Source organism: Balaenoptera physalus (genome assembly GCF_965194825.1).
Source record: "Balaenoptera physalus genome assembly, chromosome: 4".
Classification (NCBI taxonomy): Eukaryota; Metazoa; Chordata; class Mammalia; order Artiodactyla; family Balaenopteridae; genus Balaenoptera; species Balaenoptera physalus.
This window is the reverse complement of record NC_138891.1, coordinates 90,282,732-90,305,721: the sequence shown is the minus strand read 5'-3', so window position 1 is coordinate 90,305,721 and position 22,990 is coordinate 90,282,732. Positions and strand designations below refer to the sequence as shown.

The following is a 22,990-nucleotide window of genomic DNA, read 5'->3' as shown; positions in this document are numbered from 1 at the left end:
ACTTAGCCAAATGTATCTGACCATATTAAAATACAGTATCTTTGTTATTAAAAATTTGATTGCAAAAAAGAAAAAAAGAATCCGAATAGCTCCACAATGACTACCTCTATATCTCAGAAAAATTACTGCACTATGTTTCAGTATCATCATCTGTAAAAAGAGATTAATATTACTACTTACCTAAAAGGGTTCCTGAGGATTATATGATATAATAACAATGATAAAAGCCAACACTGCTAGGTATTATCTGTGATGGTTACTTTTATGTGTCAATTTGATGGGGCCAAGGGGTGCCTGGATATTTGGTCAAACATTATTCTGAGTGTATCTGTGAGGGTGTTTTGGATGAGATTAATATTTGAGCTGGTAGAATGAGTAAAGCACACTGTCTTCCCTAATATGGGTGGGCCTCAACAAATCAGTTGAAGGCCTGAATAGAGGAAAAAAAAAAAAAAAAAAGCTGACACTCTTGCAAGTAAGAAGAAACCTCTGACTGTCTTGAACTGAGACATCAGTTTTTTCCGGCCTTCAGACTAGTACTAAAACATCGGCTCTTCCTGGGTATTGAGCCTGTCAACATTTAGACTGGAACTACATCATCAGGTCTCCTGGTTCTCAGGCCTTAAGACTCAAACTGGAATTAAACCAATGGCTCTTCTAGGTCTTCAGCTTGCTGACTACAGATCTTGGGAGTTGTCACCCTCCTTAATCATGTGAGCCAATTTCCTATAATCAATATCTAGCTAACTATCCATCCATCTGTCCATAAATCTCTCTATCCTATTGGTTCTCCTTCTCTGGAGAACCCTAATACACTATCCCAAGCACTTAGTAAACTTTACATGTGTGAATTAATTGTATTTTCACAAAACTTCATGATGTAACTACAAATACTAACCTCATTTTATAAATAAGAAAACTGAGGCTTAGAGAAGTTAAGGAATTTTCCCAATTTCACACAGCTCTCAGGTACCGGAGATTGGATTCTGGCAGTACCTTGCACATAACAAAAACACTGGCATATTTAGCCAGTAATATTATCATCCAATAGGCTGTTGCATATAGTCATCAATTTCCTCAGTTATACCTTCTAAGCATCTGTCTGTCATTTGTGTTCCTCTTAAATCTCACTGCCATGCCTTTATTCAGACATTTACAATTTCTCACCTGGATCCTGACTTATGCCAGTAGTCTCGTCAGAGGTCTGACCCAACCTCTGCTCTAGCCCTCCTCCAAATCATCCTGCACTAAGCTGCCAGAGCAACCTTACTACAAGTGACATCTACCCAGTCAGGTCCTCTTTGGACCACCCCAGGCTCAAGGTTGGGGAGGTGTTCCCTTGGCCCTGTGTAAATAGCTACAGGGTGATTTTTTGTTTGCTTGACTGCCTTCCCCACTGAATGGCCGATTCCCTGCAGACAGTAGAGACACATAATAAGTGTTCAATGCTTCAATGATGTCACTCTCCTTCTGAAAAACTTCCGGTGCCTCTCCATTGCCTATTAAAGTAAAAACTCCTTATCCTGGCATTCAAGGCCGTTTAACATGTTTACTCAACCTAACAGTTTTGTCTTTTATTATTTATTCATCATTCATTCAGTCAGTAGTCAATTACTAAGTACCTACTCTTATTTAACATAGTGTTAAGTATTAAAAATAGAAAAATGACTGTTTCTATTACCCACCACAAAAATATTAGCTGAAGTATACACCTGATATTAACACAGATTTCCAGCTAAGTCTCTGCCCTTCAAAAGCCTACTTTAAAGACCATGGCAAAGTTCCTCTGTCATGAAGACTTGCTTTAATCTCCTCCTCTCCCCTTTCTTTGAACCCTCAAACAACTTTGGGCCTCTTCTACATCATTTACACTATTTTCACCTCTATTACAATTATTTTCATACTCATCTTAACCTTTCTCCTAGACCCTAATCTCCTTGGAAGCGAAAACTCTGTCTTACCCACCTTTGTCTTCCTCATGCCCTATTTTTTAACACAACAACTTGCATATTAGGCTCTCACTAAAAGTTTGCTAATTGGAATGAAATTTAACACTCACCACACTGAATAATGAATGGGATGGCCATGGCCCGTCTTCTTTGATACTGAATAGAATCTGAAGATTTCTCCATGTCCTTATTATTCAGGTATCCAAGTTCATTCCAAAACAATGTTAGATTTCTATTACCTAAAAAAAAAGACAGAAAAAAGCAGGCAAAGAATAATGAAAGAAAATAAAATCAGTAAGATAAAGATGATAAGCAAAGGGAAATTTGGATATAAACACATGTATATACAATACGATCTCGAACATGTAAAAACTAATACATATACAGAAATGATTAAAATATTTGACACTGGTTTCCTCTGAGTATGGGTGAAATTTGTTTTCTACTTTACACTTTCTTGCATTTTTCCAAACTGTATGTAATAATATGCAACATCTTTATAATAAAACTGAACACAATTGCAGTTATAAAAATAATACACACTTTTATTGTTGCAATAAAATACACTGACACTTAAAACTTTTTTCTTAAATACTCCTAGGAGGGACTGCACTGATTAAACTTAAAAGCCACCCTTAAGACTATATTGATACAAATATTTATCATCTTGTCTCACGGTCAGAGTTTCTATTTTATCTCTGGTTCCCTTCTCTTCCAGTCTCTTTGTTTATGCCCTACGCTTGCCCTAGATTCTAAACTTCCTCCTTGCTTAGAACAGTACTTGTCATGGAGGCCCATTCAGGAGTCCTCCTTAAGAGGCTGTGTTCTTATCTGTTGATCCAGCAACTGCACTGCTAGGAATCTTCCCTACAAACATACAACACAATGGCCGTATATATCATAGCGTTGTTTGAATAGAAAACAAAAAAACAAAAAAAAAACCCCTGGAAACAAGGTAAAAGTCTAGAATAGGGAACTGATAAATCCCATTTTCAAACAAGGGAACATTAGATAAACTTTAAAACATGGAGTTAGAGCTAAATATATTATTGCATCAAGATCTCCAAGCCAGAGTTCTAATAATAATTTTTTAAAAAGATGTAAAACAGCAAACCTAGTATAATCAACTTTTGTAATGTAAAAAAAGAGCATATACGTATAAAATTTTGAAGGACATGCTTTTCTATTCCTAAAAGGACACAAAAGAAAGTTTTAATAGTGGATACCATTGGAGAAAGGACAGAGGTAGAGAGGAAGTCAGGGGAAGGTACTTTCACTTTTCTTTTTTTTACTTTCTGAACACTCTGAGTATTTTTACTTGTGCATGTATTACTTTAAAAATACTTTTTTGAAAAAAGCATCCACATTTACCATTCTGTCCAATATGGTAACCAACTGGCCACATGTGGCTACTGAGCATTGAAATGTGGCAGATACAGAACATTTCATCAATGTACAAAGTTCAAAAAGTAATATTCTAAAATATATACCTTGGAAATAAAATATACAAAATAGGGCCAGCCTTACATCAACCTTAACAATTGACTGTGTAATCCAGGCAAAATACCAATAAACGTCTTTACACCTTCCTATACCTTTTAAAATTTAGGTTCAGAATGCTATGTGCCTTTAAGACCAGCAGGGAAGGAACTCAGTCTTCAAAAGGGGCTTTGCAATTGAGCTGGGCTGACAGCTACCCTCACAAATTCCCTGGTCTCCTACCTTGTTTCTTCACAAAATCCCTACCAGCTCTTGCCTCAGATTTCCCTTTGGATTCTGCTTCTTGGGCTTTTCTCAACTCAGACTTTTGGTTTTCTGCTCTTCGCTCAGCATTTGGTATTGGCCCAGCCCAGACTCCACTTTTTCGCTGCACACCAGACCCTGAAACACTCTTTAGTGTCTGGACAGGGCTCATGAGACCTTGTTCTCTCATTTCCACATGAACTACTCAGTTCTTATTATGTCAAGGCAGGAAGTGCTGTAGATTAAAGTCAGGTGACTTTGAGTGCTGTGTCTACCACAGATTTATTGTGTAACTGTGGGAAAGCCAGTAAATTTTCTTATCCATAAAGTGAGTGTTTACAATAACTTGTCTTACATGGTTATCACTAAGAATAAATATGAAGGTGCATTAAAAACAGTAGTGCTGTGCAGAAATTTAAGTTACTGCTGTTCTGTATTTGTTTTCTCTCTAAATGTTACTTCCCCAAGAAGACCTCACCTTTGCAAACAAGGAATTGTGCTTTATCACTATGCATGCTCTCAACTCAGAGCTCAGCAACCTGCACCTAATAAGCCCTCAAAAAATCTTGCTCCCATTCTTGATAAAATAGCTCATTAATGTTTTGTTTGGGATAAAATGGAAGTGAAATAACAGATCTCCCTGAAAACATTAACTAATCACAGTTAACACAACCCAGCAAACTTATAAAACGAACATCAACTGTGAATCCCAAAATAAATATTTTAAGAGCGATAAAACTACTAGCATGTTAGAAACACAGGCACATGCCTCTCAAGGGTGGAGTGATACCTGCTCTGTGGTCACACCACTCTTACAATGCTTACACGTTACATTTCAGTTCATTTTATGTCTATTTTCCCTCTAGAAAGTGAAATCCTTGAAGACAATGGCTATGTTTAGGATCTTGCTTTCAGTAGCTGACACTCAGAGCTTAATGTTTACTTATAAGACTAAATAATACTAAAGAATTACTGGCTATCAAAGATATAAATGAGAACACTCAGTAGCCCAACATCTAATGACCAGGACTGATAGAAGATATTATACTACTCAAAGTAGATATCAGGACAAAGGAAATAACCAGAGATATTCAATCTGGGAATCAGAAATTGCTTTTCCTAACTGCCAATGGAACTTTTTTTCCCCTTCAGATAGCAGCTACTCCAATATGCATAATTTATAATATGTTATTAAAACAAATTTCCATGGAGTGGACCCTGAAGACTAGGTAGATGCTTCAGCAAGTGGATAAGTAAGTTGCCAGAGAAACGGCAGTGGGAGGAAACATACCACACCAGTTTCTGTTTTCTTTCATGTGTTACTCAGTCTGTAGAGATTTATACAACTATCCTGAGAAAAAAATTCCTCCCATACAAGGGAACCCCCAAAAGTCTATCAGTGGATTTTTCAGCAGAAACCTTATAGATCAGGCGAGAGTGGGATAATATAATGAAAGTGCTGAAAGAAAAACATAACCTGCCAACCATGAATACATTACCTGTATTGAAGCTATCCTTCAGAAATGAGGGAGAAATAAAGAATTTCCCAAACAAACAAAAGCTGAGGGAGTTCATTACTAGACCTGCCTTACAAGAAATGCTAAAGGGAGTTCTTCAAGCTGAAATGAAAGGAAACTAATTAGTAACTTAAAAATGTGAAAATATAAAAGGGTATATATATATAAAGGGTATACCCTTTTATATATAAAAGGGTATAAATATATAAGGGTAAGTATATAGTCAAATTCAGAATACTCTAATTCTGTAATGATGGTATATAAATCACTTAACTCTAGTATAAACGGTAAAAGACAAAGTATTAAAACCATAGCTACAATATTTATTAATGAATACACAGTATTAAAATATGTAAACTGTGAAATAAAGAACATAAAATGCTTGTGGGGGGAGGGAGTAAAACAGTTGAGTTTTTATATGTGATAGAAGTTAAGTTGTTGTAAACTTAAAATAGACTGTTATAACTATAACATGTTTTATGTATGCCTCATAACCACAAAGCAAAAACCTATAGCAGATGTACAAAAGATAAAAAGAAAGGATTCAAAGTATAATACTACAGAAAATTATCATATCACAAAGGAAGAGACCAAGAGAGAAAGAAAGAAACAAAGGAACTACAGAACAGACAGAAAACAATTAATAAGATGGCAATAGTAAATCCTTATCTATCAATAATTACTTCAAATATAAGTGGATTAAATTCTCCAGTCAAAAGATGTAAAGTGACTGAATAGATAAAAACCAAGACCCAGGGCTTCCCTGGTGCTGCAGTGGTTAAGAATCCGCCTGTCAATGCAGGGGACACGGGTTCGGGCCCTGGTCTGGGAGGATCCCGCATGCCGTGGAGCGGCTGGGCCCGTGGGCCACAGTTACTGAGCCTGCGCGTCTGGAGCCTGTGCTCCGCAACAAGAGAGGCCGCGGTAGTGGGAGGCCCACGCACCGCGATGAAGGGTGGCCCCCGCTTGCCACAACTGGAGAAAGCCCTCGCGCAGAAACGAAGACCCAGCGCAGCCATAAATAAAATAAATAAATAAATAAAATTTGAAAAAAGAAAATGCTCCCTATTTCACTTACAAAATTAATTTAAAAAAAAAAGAATCCGCCTGCCAATGCAGGGGACACGGGTTCGAGCCCTGGTCTGGGAAGATCCTACATGCCGCGGAGCAACTTAAGCCCGTGAGCCACAACTACTGAGCCTGCGCATCTGGAGCCTGTGCTCTGCAACGGGAGAGGCCGCGACAGTGATAGGCCCGCGCACCGCGATGAAGAGTGGCCCCCGCTCACCACAAATGGAGAAAGCCCTCACACAGAAACGAAGACCCAACACAGCCAAAAATAAATAAATAAATAAATTTATAAAAAACCAAGACCCAACTATATGATGTCTATAAAAGACTCACATCAGTTTTAAGGCCACACATAGGCTCAAATTGAAGTGATGGAAAAAAAGATACCGTGCAAATGGAAACCAAAAGAGAGCATGGGTAGCTATACTTATATCAGACAAAACATACTTTAAGTCAAAAACTGTAGGAAGAGAAAAAGAAGGTTATCATTTAACGATAAAGAAGCTGATTCATCAAGAGGCTATTAACAATTGTAAATACATACACCCAATATCAGAGCACCTAAATATATTAAGCAAATATTAACAGATCTAAAGGGAGAAATAGACTGCAATGCAATAATAGTAGGAGTCTGCATTACCCTTCTTTTAACAATGAATAGGTCATCCAGAGATAAAATTATAAGAAAAAAATGGACTTGAACTATACATTAGATAAAATGGACCTAACAGACATACACACAATATTTCATCCAATAGCAACAAAATAAACATTCTTCTCAAATGCATATGGAATATTCTCCAGCATAGATCATATGTTAGGTCACAAAATAAATCTTAACAAATTTACAAAGATTGAATCATATCAAGTATCTTTTCTGACCATAATGAAACTAGAAATCAGCAAGAGGAAGAAAGCTGGAAAATTCACAAATAGGTGGAAATTAAATAATGGACTACTGAACAACCAAGGAGTCAAAGAGGAAATCAAAAGGGCAAAGGAAACAACCCATTTACCATCACATCAAAAAGAGTAAAATACCTAGGAATAAATCTACCTAAGGAGGCAAAAGACTTATACTCTGAAAACTATAAGACACTGATGAAAGTAATTGAAGATGACACAAACAAATGGAAAGATATACCATGTTCTTGGATTGGAAGAATCAATATTGTTAAAATGACCATACTACCCAAGGCAATCTACAGATTCAATACAGTCCCTATCAAATTACCAATGGGGTTTTTCATAGAACTAAACAAATAATTTAAAAATTTGTATGGAAATACAAAAGACCCTGAAGAGCCAAAGCAATTTTGAGAAAGAAGAACAGAGCTGGAGGAATCAGGTTGCCTAATTTCAGACTATACTACAAAGCTACAGTCATCAAAACAGTATGGCAGTGGCACAAAAACAGAAATAGAGATCAATGGAACAGAACAGAAAGCCCAGAAATAAACCCATGCATAGCAATAAACACCTACATTAAGAAACAAGAAAGATCTCAAATAGCCTAATTTTATACCTCAAGGAGGTAGAAAAAGTACTAAGCCCAAATTAACAGAAGGAAGAAAAGAGCAAAGATCAGAACAGAAATAAATGAAATAGAGAACAGAAAACAATAGAAAAGATCAATGAAACTAAGAGCTGCTTTTTGAAAAGATAAACAAAATTGTAAAACTGTTAATAAGACTAGCTAAGAAAAACAGTGAAGACTCAAATAAATAAAGTCAGAAATGAAAGAGGGGACATTACAGCTGATACCACAGAACTATCAATACAAAGGATCTTAAGAGACTGCTATGAACAATTATATGCCAACAAATTATATAACCAAGAAGAAATGGGTAAATTCCTAGAAACATACAAACTACCAAGACTGAATCATGAAGAAATAGAAAATATGAACAGACCAAGAGTGAGTAAAAAGATTGAATCAGTAATCAAAAATCTCCCAGCATTTTTTCGACTGGGTTTTTTTTTTGATATTGAACTGCATGAGCTGTTTGTATATTTTGGAGATTAATCCCTTGTCAGTTGCTTCATTTGCAAATATTTTCTCCCATTCTGAGGGTTGTCTTTTTGTTTTGTTTATGGTTTCCTTTTCTGTGCAAAAGCTTTTAAGTTTAATTAGATCTCATTTGCTTATTTTTGTTTTTATTTCCATTACTCTAGTTGGTGAATGAAAAAAGATCTTGCTGCTATTTCAAAGAGTGTTCTGCCAAAGTTTTTCTCTAAGAGTTTTATAGTGCCCGTCCTTACATTTAGGTCTTTAATCCATTTTGAGCTTATTTTTCTGTATGGTGTTAAGGAGTGTTCTAATTTCATTCTTTTACATGTAGCTGTCCAGTTTTCCTAGCACTACTTATTGAAGAGACTGTCTTTTTCTCCATTATATATTCTTGCCACCTTTGTCATAGATTAGGTGACCATAGGTGCATGGGTTTATCTCTGGGCTTTCTATCCTGTTCCACTGATCTATATTTCTGTTTCTGTGCCAGTACCATACTGTTTTGATGACTGTAGCTTTGTAGTATAGTCTGAAGTCAGGGAGTCTGATTCTTCAGCTCCATTTTTCTTTCTCAAGATTGCTTTGGTTATTTGGGGTCCTTTGTGTTTCCATACAAAAAATGGACATAAGATCTAAATAGACATTTCTCCAAAGAAGACATACAGATGGCCAAATAGCACATGAAAAGATGCTCAACATCACTAATTATTAGAGAAATGCAAATCAAAACTACAATGAGGTATCACCTCACACCAGTCAGAATGGCCATCACCAAATAATCTACAAACAGTAAATGCTGGAGAGGGTGTGGAGAAAAGGGAACCTTCCTACACTGTTGATGGGAATGTAAATTGGTGTAGCCACTATGGAGAACAGTATGGAGGTTCCTTAAAAAACTAAAAATAGAATCACCATATGACCTAGCAATTCCACTCCTGGGCATATACCCAGAGAAACCCATAATTTGAAAAGATACATGCACCCCAATGTTCATTGCAGCACTATTTACAATAGCCAGGACATCTAAGCAACCTAAATGTCCGTCAACAGGGGAATGGATAAAGAAGATGTGGTACATATATACAATGGAATATTACTCAGCCATGAAAAAGAACAAAATAATGCCATTTACAGTAACATGGATGGACCTAGAGATTGTCATACTGAGTGAAATAAGTCAGACACAGAAAGACAAACATCATATGATATCACTTATATGTGGAATCTAATAAAAAGGGTACAAATGAACTTATTTACAAAACGGAAGTAGAGTCACAGATGTAGAAAACTAACTTAGATGTAGAACTAACAGATGTAGAAAACTAACTAACAGATGTAGAAAACTAACTAACTAGGGGATAAGGGGCAGGAGGGATAAATTGGGAGACTGGGATTGACATATACACACTACCATATATAAAATAGGTAACTAATAAGAACCTGCTGTATAGCACAGGGAACTCTACTCAGTACTCTGTAATGGCCTATATGGGAAAAGAATAAAAAAAAAAAAAAGAGTGGATATATGTAGACATATAACTGATTCACTTTGCTGTACACCTGAAACTAACACAACATTGTAAATCAACTGTATGTCAATAAAATTTTTTTTAAAAAATCTCCCAACAAATAAAAAGCCCAGGACCAGATGGCTTCAGTGGTGAATTTTATCAAACATTAAAGAAATGAATACGTATCCTTCTCTATCTCTTCCAAAAAACTGAAGAGGAGGACACCCTTCCAAACTCATTTTATGAGGTCTGTATTACCCTGATTCCAAAACCAGATAAGGACATTATAAGGAAAGAAAAGTATAGGCTAATATCACTGGTGAACATAGATGCAAAAATCCTCAACGAAACAAAGCAAACCAAATTCAACAGAACAATAAAAGGATCATGTGGTATTTATCCCTGGATGCAAAAACAGTTCAACATACATAAATCAATAAATATGACACACTACATTAATGGAATGAAGACTAAAAATCATATGATCATCTCAATAGGTACAGAAATAGCATTTGACAAAATTCAACACCACTTTATAATAAAAACTCTCAACAAATGAATTACAGAAACTATGTACCTCAACATAATGAAGGCCACAGACAACAAGCCCACAGCCAACATCATACTCAACAGTGAAAAGTTAAAATTTTTCTTCAAGATCAGGAATAAGACAAGGATGTCCAATTTTGCCACTTCTATTCAACACAGTACTGGAAGTCCTAACCAGAGCAATTAGTCATGAAAAAAGAAATAAAAGGCAACCAAATCAGAAAGGAAGAAGTTAAAATTTTCTCTGTTTGCAGATGACATGATAGTATATATGCAAAACCTAAAGACTCCACCAAAAAACCAAACAAGGAATTCAGTAAAGTTGCAAGATACAAAATCAACATACAAAAATCAGTTGCATCTCTGTCACTAACAATGAACTATCTGACAGAGAAATTAAGAAAGCAATTTCATTTACAATAGTATCAAAAACAAGAAAATACTTAGGATTAAATTTAACCACGGAGATGAAAGACCTATACACTGAAATCTATTGACTGACGAAAAACACTGAAGACATAAATAAATGGAAAGATATCCTGTGTTCTTTGATTGAGAGAATATTTGATTGAAAGAGTATGTCCATACTACTCAAAGCAATCTATAGATTCAATGCAATCCCTATGAAAATTACTATGACATTTTTCATAGAAGTACAAAAAACAATACTGAAATTTGTGTGGAACCACAAAAGACCTTGAATAGTCAAAGCTATCTTGAGAAAGAAGAACAAAGTTGGAGGCACCACACTTCCTAATTTCAAATTATAACAAAGCTATAGTAATCAAGACAGTATGGGACTGGCATAAAAACAGACACATTGACAAGTGGAATAGAATAGAAAGCCTAGAAATAAACCTACACACATATAGCCAACTAATCTTCGACAAGGGTGCCAAGAACACACATAAAGAACATTCTTTTCAATAAATGGTGTGAAAACTGGATATACTCACAAAAGAATGAAACTATTTTATGCCACTCATAAATATTAACCCAAAATGAATTAAAGACTTAATTGTAAGACCTGAAACCATAAAGTTCCTAGAAGAAAACATATAAAAAGCTCCTTGACATTGGTCTGGGTGATGATTTTTTTTTTTTTTTTTGATATGACACTAAAAGCACAAGCAAAAAAAAAAAAAAAAGGTGGGACTATATCAAACTGCAAAGTCTCTATATAGCAAATTAAACAATCAAAAAAATTAAAAGATAACATACAGAAGGGGAGAAAATATCTGCAAGTAATTTATATGATAAGGGGTTAATATCTAAAATGTACAAAGAACTCACACAATTGAATAACAACAACAAAAAAACTCTTACTGAAAAATGGGCAAAAGACCTGAATAGACAGTTTTCCAAAAAAGACATACAAATGGCCAACAGGTACATGAAAAGGTGCTCAACATCACAAATAATCAGGGAAGTGCAAATCAAAACCACAATAAGATATCACTTCATACCTGTTAGGATGGCTATTATCAAAAAGAGAAGATAAAACAAATGTTGGGGATGTGGAGAAAAAGGAAGCCTTGTGCACTGTTGGTGGGAATGTAAATTGGTATGAGCATTATGGAAAACAGTATGGAGTTTCCTCAAAAATTAAAAATATAACTATTATATGATCCAGAAACCCACTTCTGGGTATATATCTGAAGCAAATGGAATCAGTATCTTGAGAAGATATTTGCACTCCCATGTTCATTGCAACATTAGTCACTACAGGCAAGATATGGAAATATGGAAACCACCTAAGTGTCCAATGATGGATGAATGGCTGAAGAAAATGGTGTGTGTGTGTGTGTGTGCGCGCACGAGAGAGAGAGAATAAAATATTATTTAGCCATAAAAAAGTTGAAGATCCTGCCATTTGCTATAAGAATGAATGTGGAGGTCATTACTGCTAAGTGAAACAAGCCAGACATAAAAATATATGATATGACTTATATGTGGAATCTAAAAATAATAATAATAAAGTTGAACTCATAAAAACAGAAAGTAGAATGGTGGTTGCTGGCAACTGTGGGCCAGAGGTAATGGGGAGACGTTGGTCAAAGGGTACAAGCTTTCAGTTATAAACTCAGTAAATTCTGAGGATCTAATGTACAGCATGGTGACTATAGTTAATAATACCGTATTGCATACTTGAAATTTGCTAAGAGAGTAGATCTTAAGCATTCTTACCCCCCACACATGCAACAAGGTAACTGTGTGACGTGACAGATGTTTTAATTAACTTGACTGTGGTAAATATTTCACAAATATTTCATTAATCATCATGCTGTTCACTTTATAAACATACACGATTTTTTTTGTCAATTATACCCCAATAAACCTGGAAAAAAATTATTGTCTATCCTAGTCTGGCAAGAAATAGTAAAATTAATAATAAAATTTATTAAACTAGGTTGGCCTTAACATATGAAGTGGTATACAATTATGGGTATTTTTAATATATGGTTTTAATAAACCGTTTTTTGTTAATGTGTATTAATGAAGGTTTTTAAATTGCCCTTTCATCAAGAAGTCAATTAAGAGCAAAAAAGTGAAATTTCAAAATATGAAAAAGTACTTGACTTTTAAAAATACATCTTAAATATTTCCACCCAATGTAGAATGCTATGTAGGTAACCCAAAATTTATTAATTTCATAATTATATTATTTTAACAACCTCAAGGTATTCTGATTTTAAAATTCAGTTTAAATTTATAAACAGGAAATATTTATAATATTCAAAATTATAGAATACATACCTTGAGACTTTTGTTTGAATAATCAACAAGCTTGTTAAATTAATGGAATAATCAGGGATTAATGCACACAGAATTAAAGTCCTGATTTCTAGAATAAGTATCTGAGAAAAGCTGTGAAAATTTAATTTATTGCTAGCTATGTATGGAGTACTGTATTCAGAAGATTCCTAACATTTAAATTAATTTGATTAATTTTTCAGGAGCCTCTTAAAACCAGGAAAAAATAGTGGGAACTACAGCAATAACTTACTAAAAAAAACTGACAAAAACAGTAACTAAAAGAGCAGTTCACATAGATTTTGCCTCTTAAAAAGAGGAGAAATGTAACAGCCTCCTAGATGTCAGTTTCATATCTATTCATAGAATGTATAATGACATTCAGGGAATCAGTTAGCCAAGTGGAGAAGTAATAAAATTCAGTAATAAACTACCAAAGCAAAGCTTTGATGTTTTCAATCAAAATAAGGAAACCTAAAACAGTTTATGAAATCAAAGCACCAGGAAAATCTTAAGATGGAGATGGTATTTAAATGAGGTCCCTGCCTTCAGGTAGTTCTGCATCTAAATAGATGATTATATTCTATTTTTAAAGATCTCAAATAGAAATTACACATCCATTCTCAGAGGACTGTTGATCACACCTCCTCCTCTGTTGAATATTGTCCTATTTGTCATTACCTGTGTCATTCTTAGCTAAGCTAGACATGAGACCCTTGCTAAGCTGATCCATGGTGTGATCATTTATCATTTATAGTCTTGATGGCATCTCTGGGTTAGGGATAGCAGACTGGTTTCAACTGATACGCCAACTCCCATCAGTTGGTAGTGAAGCCTGTACACTCTTGAGGCCAGCAGCCACTTATCAGGAAGAACTGCCATGATGGCTTAGAGAATGTGTGGTGCATTTGAGATGAGAGAGGGCCTATATGATCATTTCCCAAAGAACTCTATTTAAATTGAGGCGAGATGAAACAAGGCAAGATGTCTTCAGTGGTGCTGAAGGTGCTTCCAGCGCCATTCTTTCTCTTGGCTCGTGAATGTGGCGGAGTGGGGTTGGGTCAGTCTCATGGTACAGTACAGTCAATGGCAGAAGTAGGTGGCAGCTGCAGTCAGAATACCTTCCCTTCTCCACTCTACTGTGAGCACAGCGGACTCCGCAGACTCCAGGAATCTGCGGAGTTGGTCCAACTTCATAGTAAGGTCCTTACTTCACCTGACAATGTTGCATCATTTTCTCTCATTCCATATCAGCTGCTTCCCACGAGGATCTCCTTAAGCTGCAAAAATGATTTCAGAACCACCCCCTGCTCCCGACTTGAGAAAATACATGATGACAAAAAAAATAAATAAATCATGAATTTAATCATACTTTTGTGTGATTTTACATCTTACTACCCACAACTACATCTACACGTATTGGAAAAACTGTAGCATGTACATGTACAAGACATAATGCCATTTTAGACAATCACTGGTAGCCAGGGATTCAAGGACTCCAAGCCACCCTCTAAGGTCCCCTAGGGCTTCCTGCCTACCAGTTCAGAACCACATTGTTCTGCACACTGGAGACTAGAAGGAAGATGGATGGAGGCCTCAGGGTGACAAACTTTCAAAAACAAACCTCAGGAGAGTTAGGTTTCCACTGGTTCTTTCCTTATAAAGGAACAATTTTACTTTCCCTTTTCAGGTTATACTTTTATTTCGTCATGTTCATAGTTTTCTTTAGATATACTCATTTTTTCCTATTCTTTCTAAAATGTGGAAATCAAAATTAGACATAATAATAGAAATATATTCATAAAACATTCTGTGTTATCATGGGCAATAGCCTAGTTAGCTACCTAAGTCTCCTCAATACCTGGATTAGCATAATTTTTCTTTCTACCAGGACTCTCTTTACCTTACTCAGACATACACAAAGCCCCCTAACTGACTTAATGGTCTCAAAGTCTAAAGACTCTTTTTGCTGTTGTTAATACAACTTATGTTTAATTCTGATTGCACTGTCTTAATATCAGAGTCATTAGATACAACTTACTCTTTCTTCTAAGGTACACATATGCATACTAATGACCAGAGTTTTGAGGTCTTGCTTCTGGTATGGCAGGGAAAAATCAAACTGTAAGAATCAAAGTGTATTTAATTCCAGACAAAAGAAGAGGAGCTGGCTTTTTCATATTTTATTTGCAATATAGGTGAGATCCTCTGAGATATTTTAGCAAGAAACTTCATTGTAGATGTAAAAAATGTCATTATCATGATAATAATACAAGTGCAGTCAGAAAGAAAAGGAAGCGTGAGTGCTGTCAATGGTGATAATTTCAATTACCAGGTGAAAGCAGTGTAAGTGGATAAAATCTAAGAATGTGATCATTTTTAAAAAAAAGAAATCAATCCACTGAACTCCTGAACCATCCTGCTATTTGCTGGGAGCTGGCACAAAGTAACAATTTTAAACAGAGTACATATTTATGCCATAAAAATAAGTTAGGCAAATGTCTATAATGTTTTTTAATATTTTAATTTTATCTCTAATTCCTCTCAAATCAAGCTTTCAGCCAATGTAATTTGTTTAGTCGTATAGAGTTCCATTGTTTCTGCTGTCAAATAGTAAATTACCAACTAACATGGGTAACCAAATAGTAGATGAAAAAAGTTTTTCTTTACAGAAGTATTAGAGTTAATAATCAAAGAAAATATGAAAGAATTAGAATATAAGATTTTGGAAGTCTTAAGGGATCCGAGCTTTGATCATTAACTGTTAATATCATTAAAAGAGAGACAATCGAATGACTTATGGCTCCTGATAGAAAACACTACCACCTCTGAAGCATCTTGATGAAACAACAACAGAAAAACACATCTGAATTTGGTCAAGCTGCTAGATTCTACCAATTTACAGAGAAATAAACAGAATGGAAGAATCTGTTAAACTACACCCAGTAATTCAGTCAGCAAAATTTAAACCATGAAAACTATAAGACAACCAACTCAGTTTTTCCTACAAATAAATTCCCACTGCCAAAAAAAAAAAAAAAAAAGAGAGAGTGAGCAGTAAAGAGAAATATGAGGATGGAGTAGAGGGGCTATGAATTATAATAGAAAATAATTCAAAATATAAAAGATAGGCTGGATATTTTTATGATATTAAGAAAGTATTGATAATTTTTTAGGTGTGATATTTGTATTGTGGTTATGTTTTTAAACAGAGTTCTTTCTTTTAGGAATACATGCTAAAATATATACAGCGTTTCCCTGGTGGCACAGTGGTTAAGAATCCACCTGCCAATGCAGGGGACACGGGTTCAAGCCCTGGTCCGGGAAGATCCCACATGCCACGGAGCAACTAAGCCCGTGCGCCACAACTACTGAGCCTGCGCTCTAGAGCCCGCGAGCCACAACTACTGAGCCCATGAGCCACAACTACTGAGCCCGTGTGCCACAAGTAGAGCTTGTGGTGCCACACACCTAGAGCCTGTACTCCACAACAAGAGAAGCCACCGCAATGAGAAGACCACACACTGCAACGAAGAGTAGCCCCCGCTCGCTGCAAGTAGAGAAAGCCCGCGCACAGCAACGAAGACCCAACGCAGCCAAAAATACATAAATAAATTTATAAAAAAAGTTCTTCCGTGTTTAAAAAAAAAAAAAAAATATATATATATATATATATATATACACGGATATAATTATAAAGTGCCTGGAATGTCCTTTATAACCCAGTTGTGGGGGAGTAGGTGGGAGCATGGATAAAACCAGTTTGCCCAGAAGTTGATAACTGTTGAGGTTGGATGAAGGGTTTACGGATTTCATTTTCCTTAAATCTGCCTAATTTTGCAATTTCCCATATATATTAGTTTACTAAGGCTGCCATAACAAAACACCATAGACTGGGTGGCTTAAACAACAGAGATTTATTTCCTCACCACTCTGGAGGCTGAAAGCCCAAGATCAATGTGTTGGCAGGCTGGTTTCCTGTGAGGCCTCTCTCCACCTTCTCACTGCGTCCTCACATATTCTTTTCTCTGTGCACACCCATCCCTGGTGTCTCTTCATGTGTCCACATTTCCTCTTCGTATAAGGACACCGGTGACATTGGATTAGGGCCCAGCCTAACTGCCTCGTTTAAAATTAATCACCTCTTTAAAGGTCCTATCTCCAAACACAATCACATTCTGGGGGTTTCTGGGAGTTAGGACTAAAACATATGAATTCAGGGGAGGCACAATTCAGCCCATACCACCATAATACAAATGTTTTCAAATAAAAGATAAAATACAATATTTTAAAAATACAATAGAATAAATACATAAAATCTGTAACTTCAAAAACTGAATTTAAAAAAATGACTTGCTTCTCAACCTACACCTTCAAATAAACTTGTCTCATAGCCTCGTCTTTCAATACTTACATAGGCCTCCTCACTCAACGTGTATCCTTAGCCGAATGTTGTGTTTCACTTTTCTTGAAGTGCCTTCCTGAGATCTCTGAGACTTAAGTATATAATAAGAGAAACAAAATTTTGTTGTGAGCAGCTAGCTACATCTAGCTACTGGACTATTATGGGCTGAACATTTGTGTCCCTCCTAAATTCCTATGTTGATGCCTAATTCCCAAGGTGATGGTATTTGGAGTGGGGGCCTTTGGGAAGTAACGAGGTCATTAGGGGGAGCCATCATGCATGGGACTGGTGCCCTTATAAGAAGAGTCCAGAGAGCTCACTCACTCTTTTTCCACCATGGGAGGATACAACAAGATGTCAGCAGCCTGCAAACTGGAAGAAGGGCTCTCACCAGAACCCAACCGTGCTGGCACCCTGATCTTGGACTTCCAGCCTCCAAAGCTATGAGAAATAAATTTACGTTGCTCATAAACTGGTCAGTCTATGGTATCTTGCTATAGCAGCCCAAGCTAAGGCATAGAGAGTTATCTATTTTTAAAAGAATTATTCATCTAACAAATATTATCCCTTACTTTCAAAATTATACAAACTGAGAAATTAATATGGTTAATTGTCCTCACCCAGTGTCCCATTTCTACCTCATTGGAGGTCATTGGTGGAGGGCCAAGTGCTTGATTTCTGTATCCAGTGCAACAGGATTTAAATAAAATCAGAGAGAAAATACTGGCCAAACCTAACATATCAGGAAGAATAGCACATTAGGTAAAAGTCACCATATGATTCCAAAAATGGTCCTGACAACACGAAAAAAATGAGCCTAATAAGGTGATAACATTTAATAGGAATAAATGTAGGATTCTACACTAGGGTCCAAAAACACTTACTGGAAAAATATAAAAGAAATATGGCTTAACAAGAACACACATTAAACATTTTATTAAGAACTTTAATTGGTAATAAAGATACTGAGGGTCAATAATGTGCTTACTCAGAATATATTAGGCTATAGCAACAGAATTACAACTTAAAGAGATGATGATCCCATTTTATTCAAGGTTTCATCTGAAATTTTTGTTTCCAGGTAATAGACTTCACAAAAAATAAGGTGAAAATGGTGAATATATTTAATGCCTTGTCAAATAAAGAATAACAACAGAACTTGGAAATGTTAGGATAATATAAGACTGAAGAGAGACAGAAAACTTCAAATAGACGGCTGTCATTTGAAAAGGCTTTAGGCCTATCCTTCCTGGCCCCAAGGGGGAGGAATGAAGTTAGCCTTGCTAACTCCTCCCCATCCTTCAGGAAGTAGCTCTTCCTCACGGAGGCCTTCTCTGGCCTCTAAACTGTGAACTCCTGATCACTGGCTCCCACTTCTTCTCTGTTGGCCACCAATCCCATTTCTAATTGTCAAATTGTGTTAGCCCTGCTAGACTGTAAATTCCCAGAAAGGGTGGACCACATCTGATGTGTTGGTCCTATAACACTCCACGCCTGGCACAGACGAATGAGTAAAAGAACATATGAGAAATAGATTTGACATTAACATGAAAATGTATTTTCTAACACAGTTGTGCAAAGATTCATGGGCTGCCTCAGGAAGTAGCGATTTTTCTTTCATGGAAAACCCTTGTTCAGGCTTAAAGTGGCTTCCACTTGCCTAGGGCAGGGGTGCGTGAGGTAGAGGGGAATTAAAGCATGGGGTGGGAGGTAGTGACTCAATTAAATGATTTTTAACCCTCTTACCAACCTGAGGCCCTATGATTTGAGTGCTGCTGGGAAAGACTGTGCTTATTACATCATAGATTTCATTTTAGCACGTCAGCTATATTCTGATCCATTTTGGAAAATTTTAGTAATACACTTCTACATAATTGCTTCTGCTCAAACTCAAATTTCATTTGATATTTCCCTCCATCTTCTTCTTCTCCTTCTCTCCCTATTCCAAAAAGCTGATGATTAATATTACAGTTTAATGTAAGGATGCATAAAGTTTCAGAAAACATAGTAGCAAACAGTGAGGTGAGGACAGACTCAGAGACAAGAAAAACACTTCTGAGATTCTTAGCACGAACTGTGCCAAAAGTAAATGCAGATTTGACAAATGACACAAAAGTCATCACCTCTCCATTCCCCTTTCTGCTGATTCGATTTTTACAAGGGCCCAATTTTCCACAGAAACTGATCAGACTTGCAGCAAATACAAAGACTGCATCTTTTATTTATAAGGCAAAAAATCTACCCAAATACTTTTCATTAAAATTGCGTGTCCTGTAATACTAGCTTTCAGAGTATTAGTCAAGCATGACATAACTTTGCTTACTCCTGTGGGAATTAATCAGCAAAGACCTTGAAGGTCGATCTCCTCAGCACAGTTCCTGAGACTACCACATCTGACCTTGATCACTTGATTCAGTTTGACAATGATGTCTGGGGATGAAATTGTGAGATAGGTGAGCAAATGCACAAGCTCACTGTCCTTTCTCCACTCTCTGCTTTCCTTCTAGAGGAACATCTTTTGTGAGAGCATCCTCTAGCCCTAAATCAATTCAGAGACAATTATGGAGTTAGGAAATCAACATGTTATTCACCATCAATAATTACAATACAAATATAACTTACTAATCTTGACTCTTATTACATCTACTGAGAAGGTTTTGAAAAAGTTAGGTAGATAAGATAGAAATAGGAAGTTACATACAGGGGGGGAAGGCTGGCAAGTCACACCCTGGAGTTGAGAGTACAAAGTTGGGAGGCTACCCACACTCCACACAAAGGAGCTTCCAGAGGAAATATGAGGACGGGGGAAGTGGCATCATTTTCAAATGCTCAGCGTTTTCTTTTTGAACCATGTCATGCTAGCATTTAAAGACCAGCAAGAGGATCACTGATCTATACCACCTCACCCTGTATATTCCTATGTCTTCTACAGCTTTAAGCACAGCCAGCCAAATAATGTAGTCATTCCTACATTTAGTATAACTTCAAACATATCTCTGAGAAAAAAAAAAAAAAAAACACATGTGAAAAAGTATGCCTATGCTAAGCAAAAGTTGTACTCCTCAGAGAAGTGCTTCTTAAACTTTAGTGTGCATACACATCCCCTGGAGATTTTGCTAACATGCAGATTTTAATCCAGTAGCTCTTGGGTAGGACCTGAGATTCTGCATGTATAACAAGCTCTCAGGCAATGCTGATGCCGCCGGTCCACAGACCACACTCTGAGGAGCTTTTAGACTGTGACAGGAAAATCCAGTCTGGGCAGGAAATCTGTGCCCTCAACTTCATTCCCCCTTTACATTTTTTTCCCCTGAGTTCCTGCACTCTTTCCTGTTTCACTGGTACAAGAAAATTGCAGAACCAAGCAGAGTGGGTACAAAAGAAAAGAAAATATTCTAAGATTACAACTTCAAGTGGGACAATAATAAGATTTTAAGTTGTCTCAAGGTTAGAGACATAATTTTTGATATGCATGAATTATACATACTTCATGTAATTCACTGAACAAATACACAGTAGCCTATTTCTTTCCATAAATGAAGCCCTATGTCTGCATAATTTAAAGGAGGTTTATTTAATTAATGCACAGCACACCACTATTCAGGTATCTCTGGAGAGTGAGGTGATATGAAAAAGTCAAATTTTCCAGATAACTAAAGTTTATCTTTTTACGTTTCCAAGCATACGTATTTTAGTGATTTTTTTCATCTAAATCTTTCTGGAATTAACATATTCAAGACTTATTAGATATACAAAACATGGTTTAATATACCTCTAATTATCCAGGGTCAACAATGATTATTCTGCAGCATGATGTAACAATACTGCAGGTGCTACTCAGGTCCATGTGGGACTCTGCACTCCTACACAGTAGAGTCCTAGAGTGTCCTTTGGGGGTTTCTCAGCTTATTTCCAGCAAACTTCTGCCCCCTCTCTACATGATCAGCTGCCACTTCATAGTGCTCTCTGATTGCCCTCCTCTTAGAATTTTTAATCTGCTGCTTTATTTCTCACATAATATTCTGGGGAAGATTTTAAGACTAATTTCCTTTATGTTTGTTTTTTTAATGCAGGCACTCCCTTTCAGGGTTTGGGGTTACTGGTTACCCGAATCAGTACAATCATTCCAGCTTAAAGACATCGCCAAGTTAATCTCCCATTAAGTATCTCTTACTATGACTACTGAATACTCACTGATTCCAGTGTCCTTACAGTAATGGACCAAGTATTGTCCCATAACTTTTAGAAGATGATTATACTCTCGGACATTGAGAAATTCCTGCTTATTATGGGATGGTTCCATGATCTCCAAGGGTATATCAACAATTCCAACCACACCTGCACCAAGTCTGGAAGAATAAATACATATAGAAATTATACGAAATTGAGCTAAGGAAACAGAAAAGGCTAATATACCCTCATCTTTCAAAATCAATTTTTAAAAAAACAAATTCAGTCATTTGGTCCAAACCATGTCAAAGTTAACAAATTATCTTATAACTGTACTTTTTAATGTAAGTCTACGGTCATCCTAGTTGTGCTTGGTCCCATAATACAAAATCTCTTAATACATCATTACTGAATTAATAAAACTCCTTTTCCAAACCTATAACCTGACATGGGGAGTCAAGGTGGGTGGGAAGAGGAGTCCTTTTAGCAATAAACATCCCTAACAGTCCCTTACGGCAATAAACTGACATATGAGCTCTTAACAATATGAGCCAGTCACTTTTTTCATCCTCATTTCACCTGTCGGGTTGGATTTCTCCTCATCATTGCAGAGGTCCACAGGTGCTCAGTGGGAATATATGGGCTGTATTATCTGAGAAGTAACAGCCTGATGGATAAACTCAAAATTTTTTTTCACATTTTTAGTAGCACATGATGTATGTAGCTGGGATATTCTGCTTAGTGCTATAACCTGTTTAGGGAAAGGGCATCCAGAAGTCTAGCTCTTCAGGGGCTCCCCAGTGCCCGCAGCCTGGCACACAAGTCACACCTTCCCAATTTGGGGCCGCTGCCTATCACGTTTTTCATTACTTTCCCCTTCCACCCTGCCCTCCCTTCAGCCAGTCATTCTGTAAGTCTGAATTTGGGCATCATTTCTTCCAGGAAACCTGACTTAAATTCCCCCAGTTTCATTTACTGCCCCTCCTAAGAGGCTTTTTGCACCTGATACTTGCCTCTAACATATATTTGTTCATTCATCAATTCATTCACGCTCAGCACCTGGCCCTATTCGAGGAACTAGGAATACATTATGAATAAGAAAGACAAGGTCCCTGTTTATGAAGTTTCTCTTCTATTAAAGGATGACAGCCATTAAGGGTGATAAGGGCATTTCAGATGGCGATAAGTGGTATAAGGAAAACACAGCAGGTGCTGTAATCTGTGAAGAGAGAAAAGGTGGAGAGGGGTGATGGCAGGGGCTGATTTTAATTAGACAGTCTAAGAAGACCCTCCTGTGGAGCAGACTTCAG

At 36.6% G+C, this 22,990-nt stretch overlaps 1 protein-coding gene across 3 annotated transcripts in view; it reads right to left on the bottom strand.

The window, feature by feature from the left end:
* Window positions 1-22,990, bottom strand: part of MORC1 (MORC family CW-type zinc finger 1) — a 363,536-nt gene that overhangs the window by 90,937 nt on the left and 249,609 nt on the right. For all 3 annotated transcript variants that reach the window (XM_082460154.1, XM_082460155.1, XM_082460156.1), the window contains 2 exons: window positions 21,705-21,859; window positions 2,060-2,188 (listed from right to left, as the gene is read on the bottom strand). In XM_082460154.1, coding sequence (XP_082316280.1) covers window positions 2,060-2,188; window positions 21,705-21,859 — 284 coding nt within the window. The remainder of the gene's footprint in view (window positions 1-2,059; window positions 2,189-21,704; window positions 21,860-22,990) is intronic.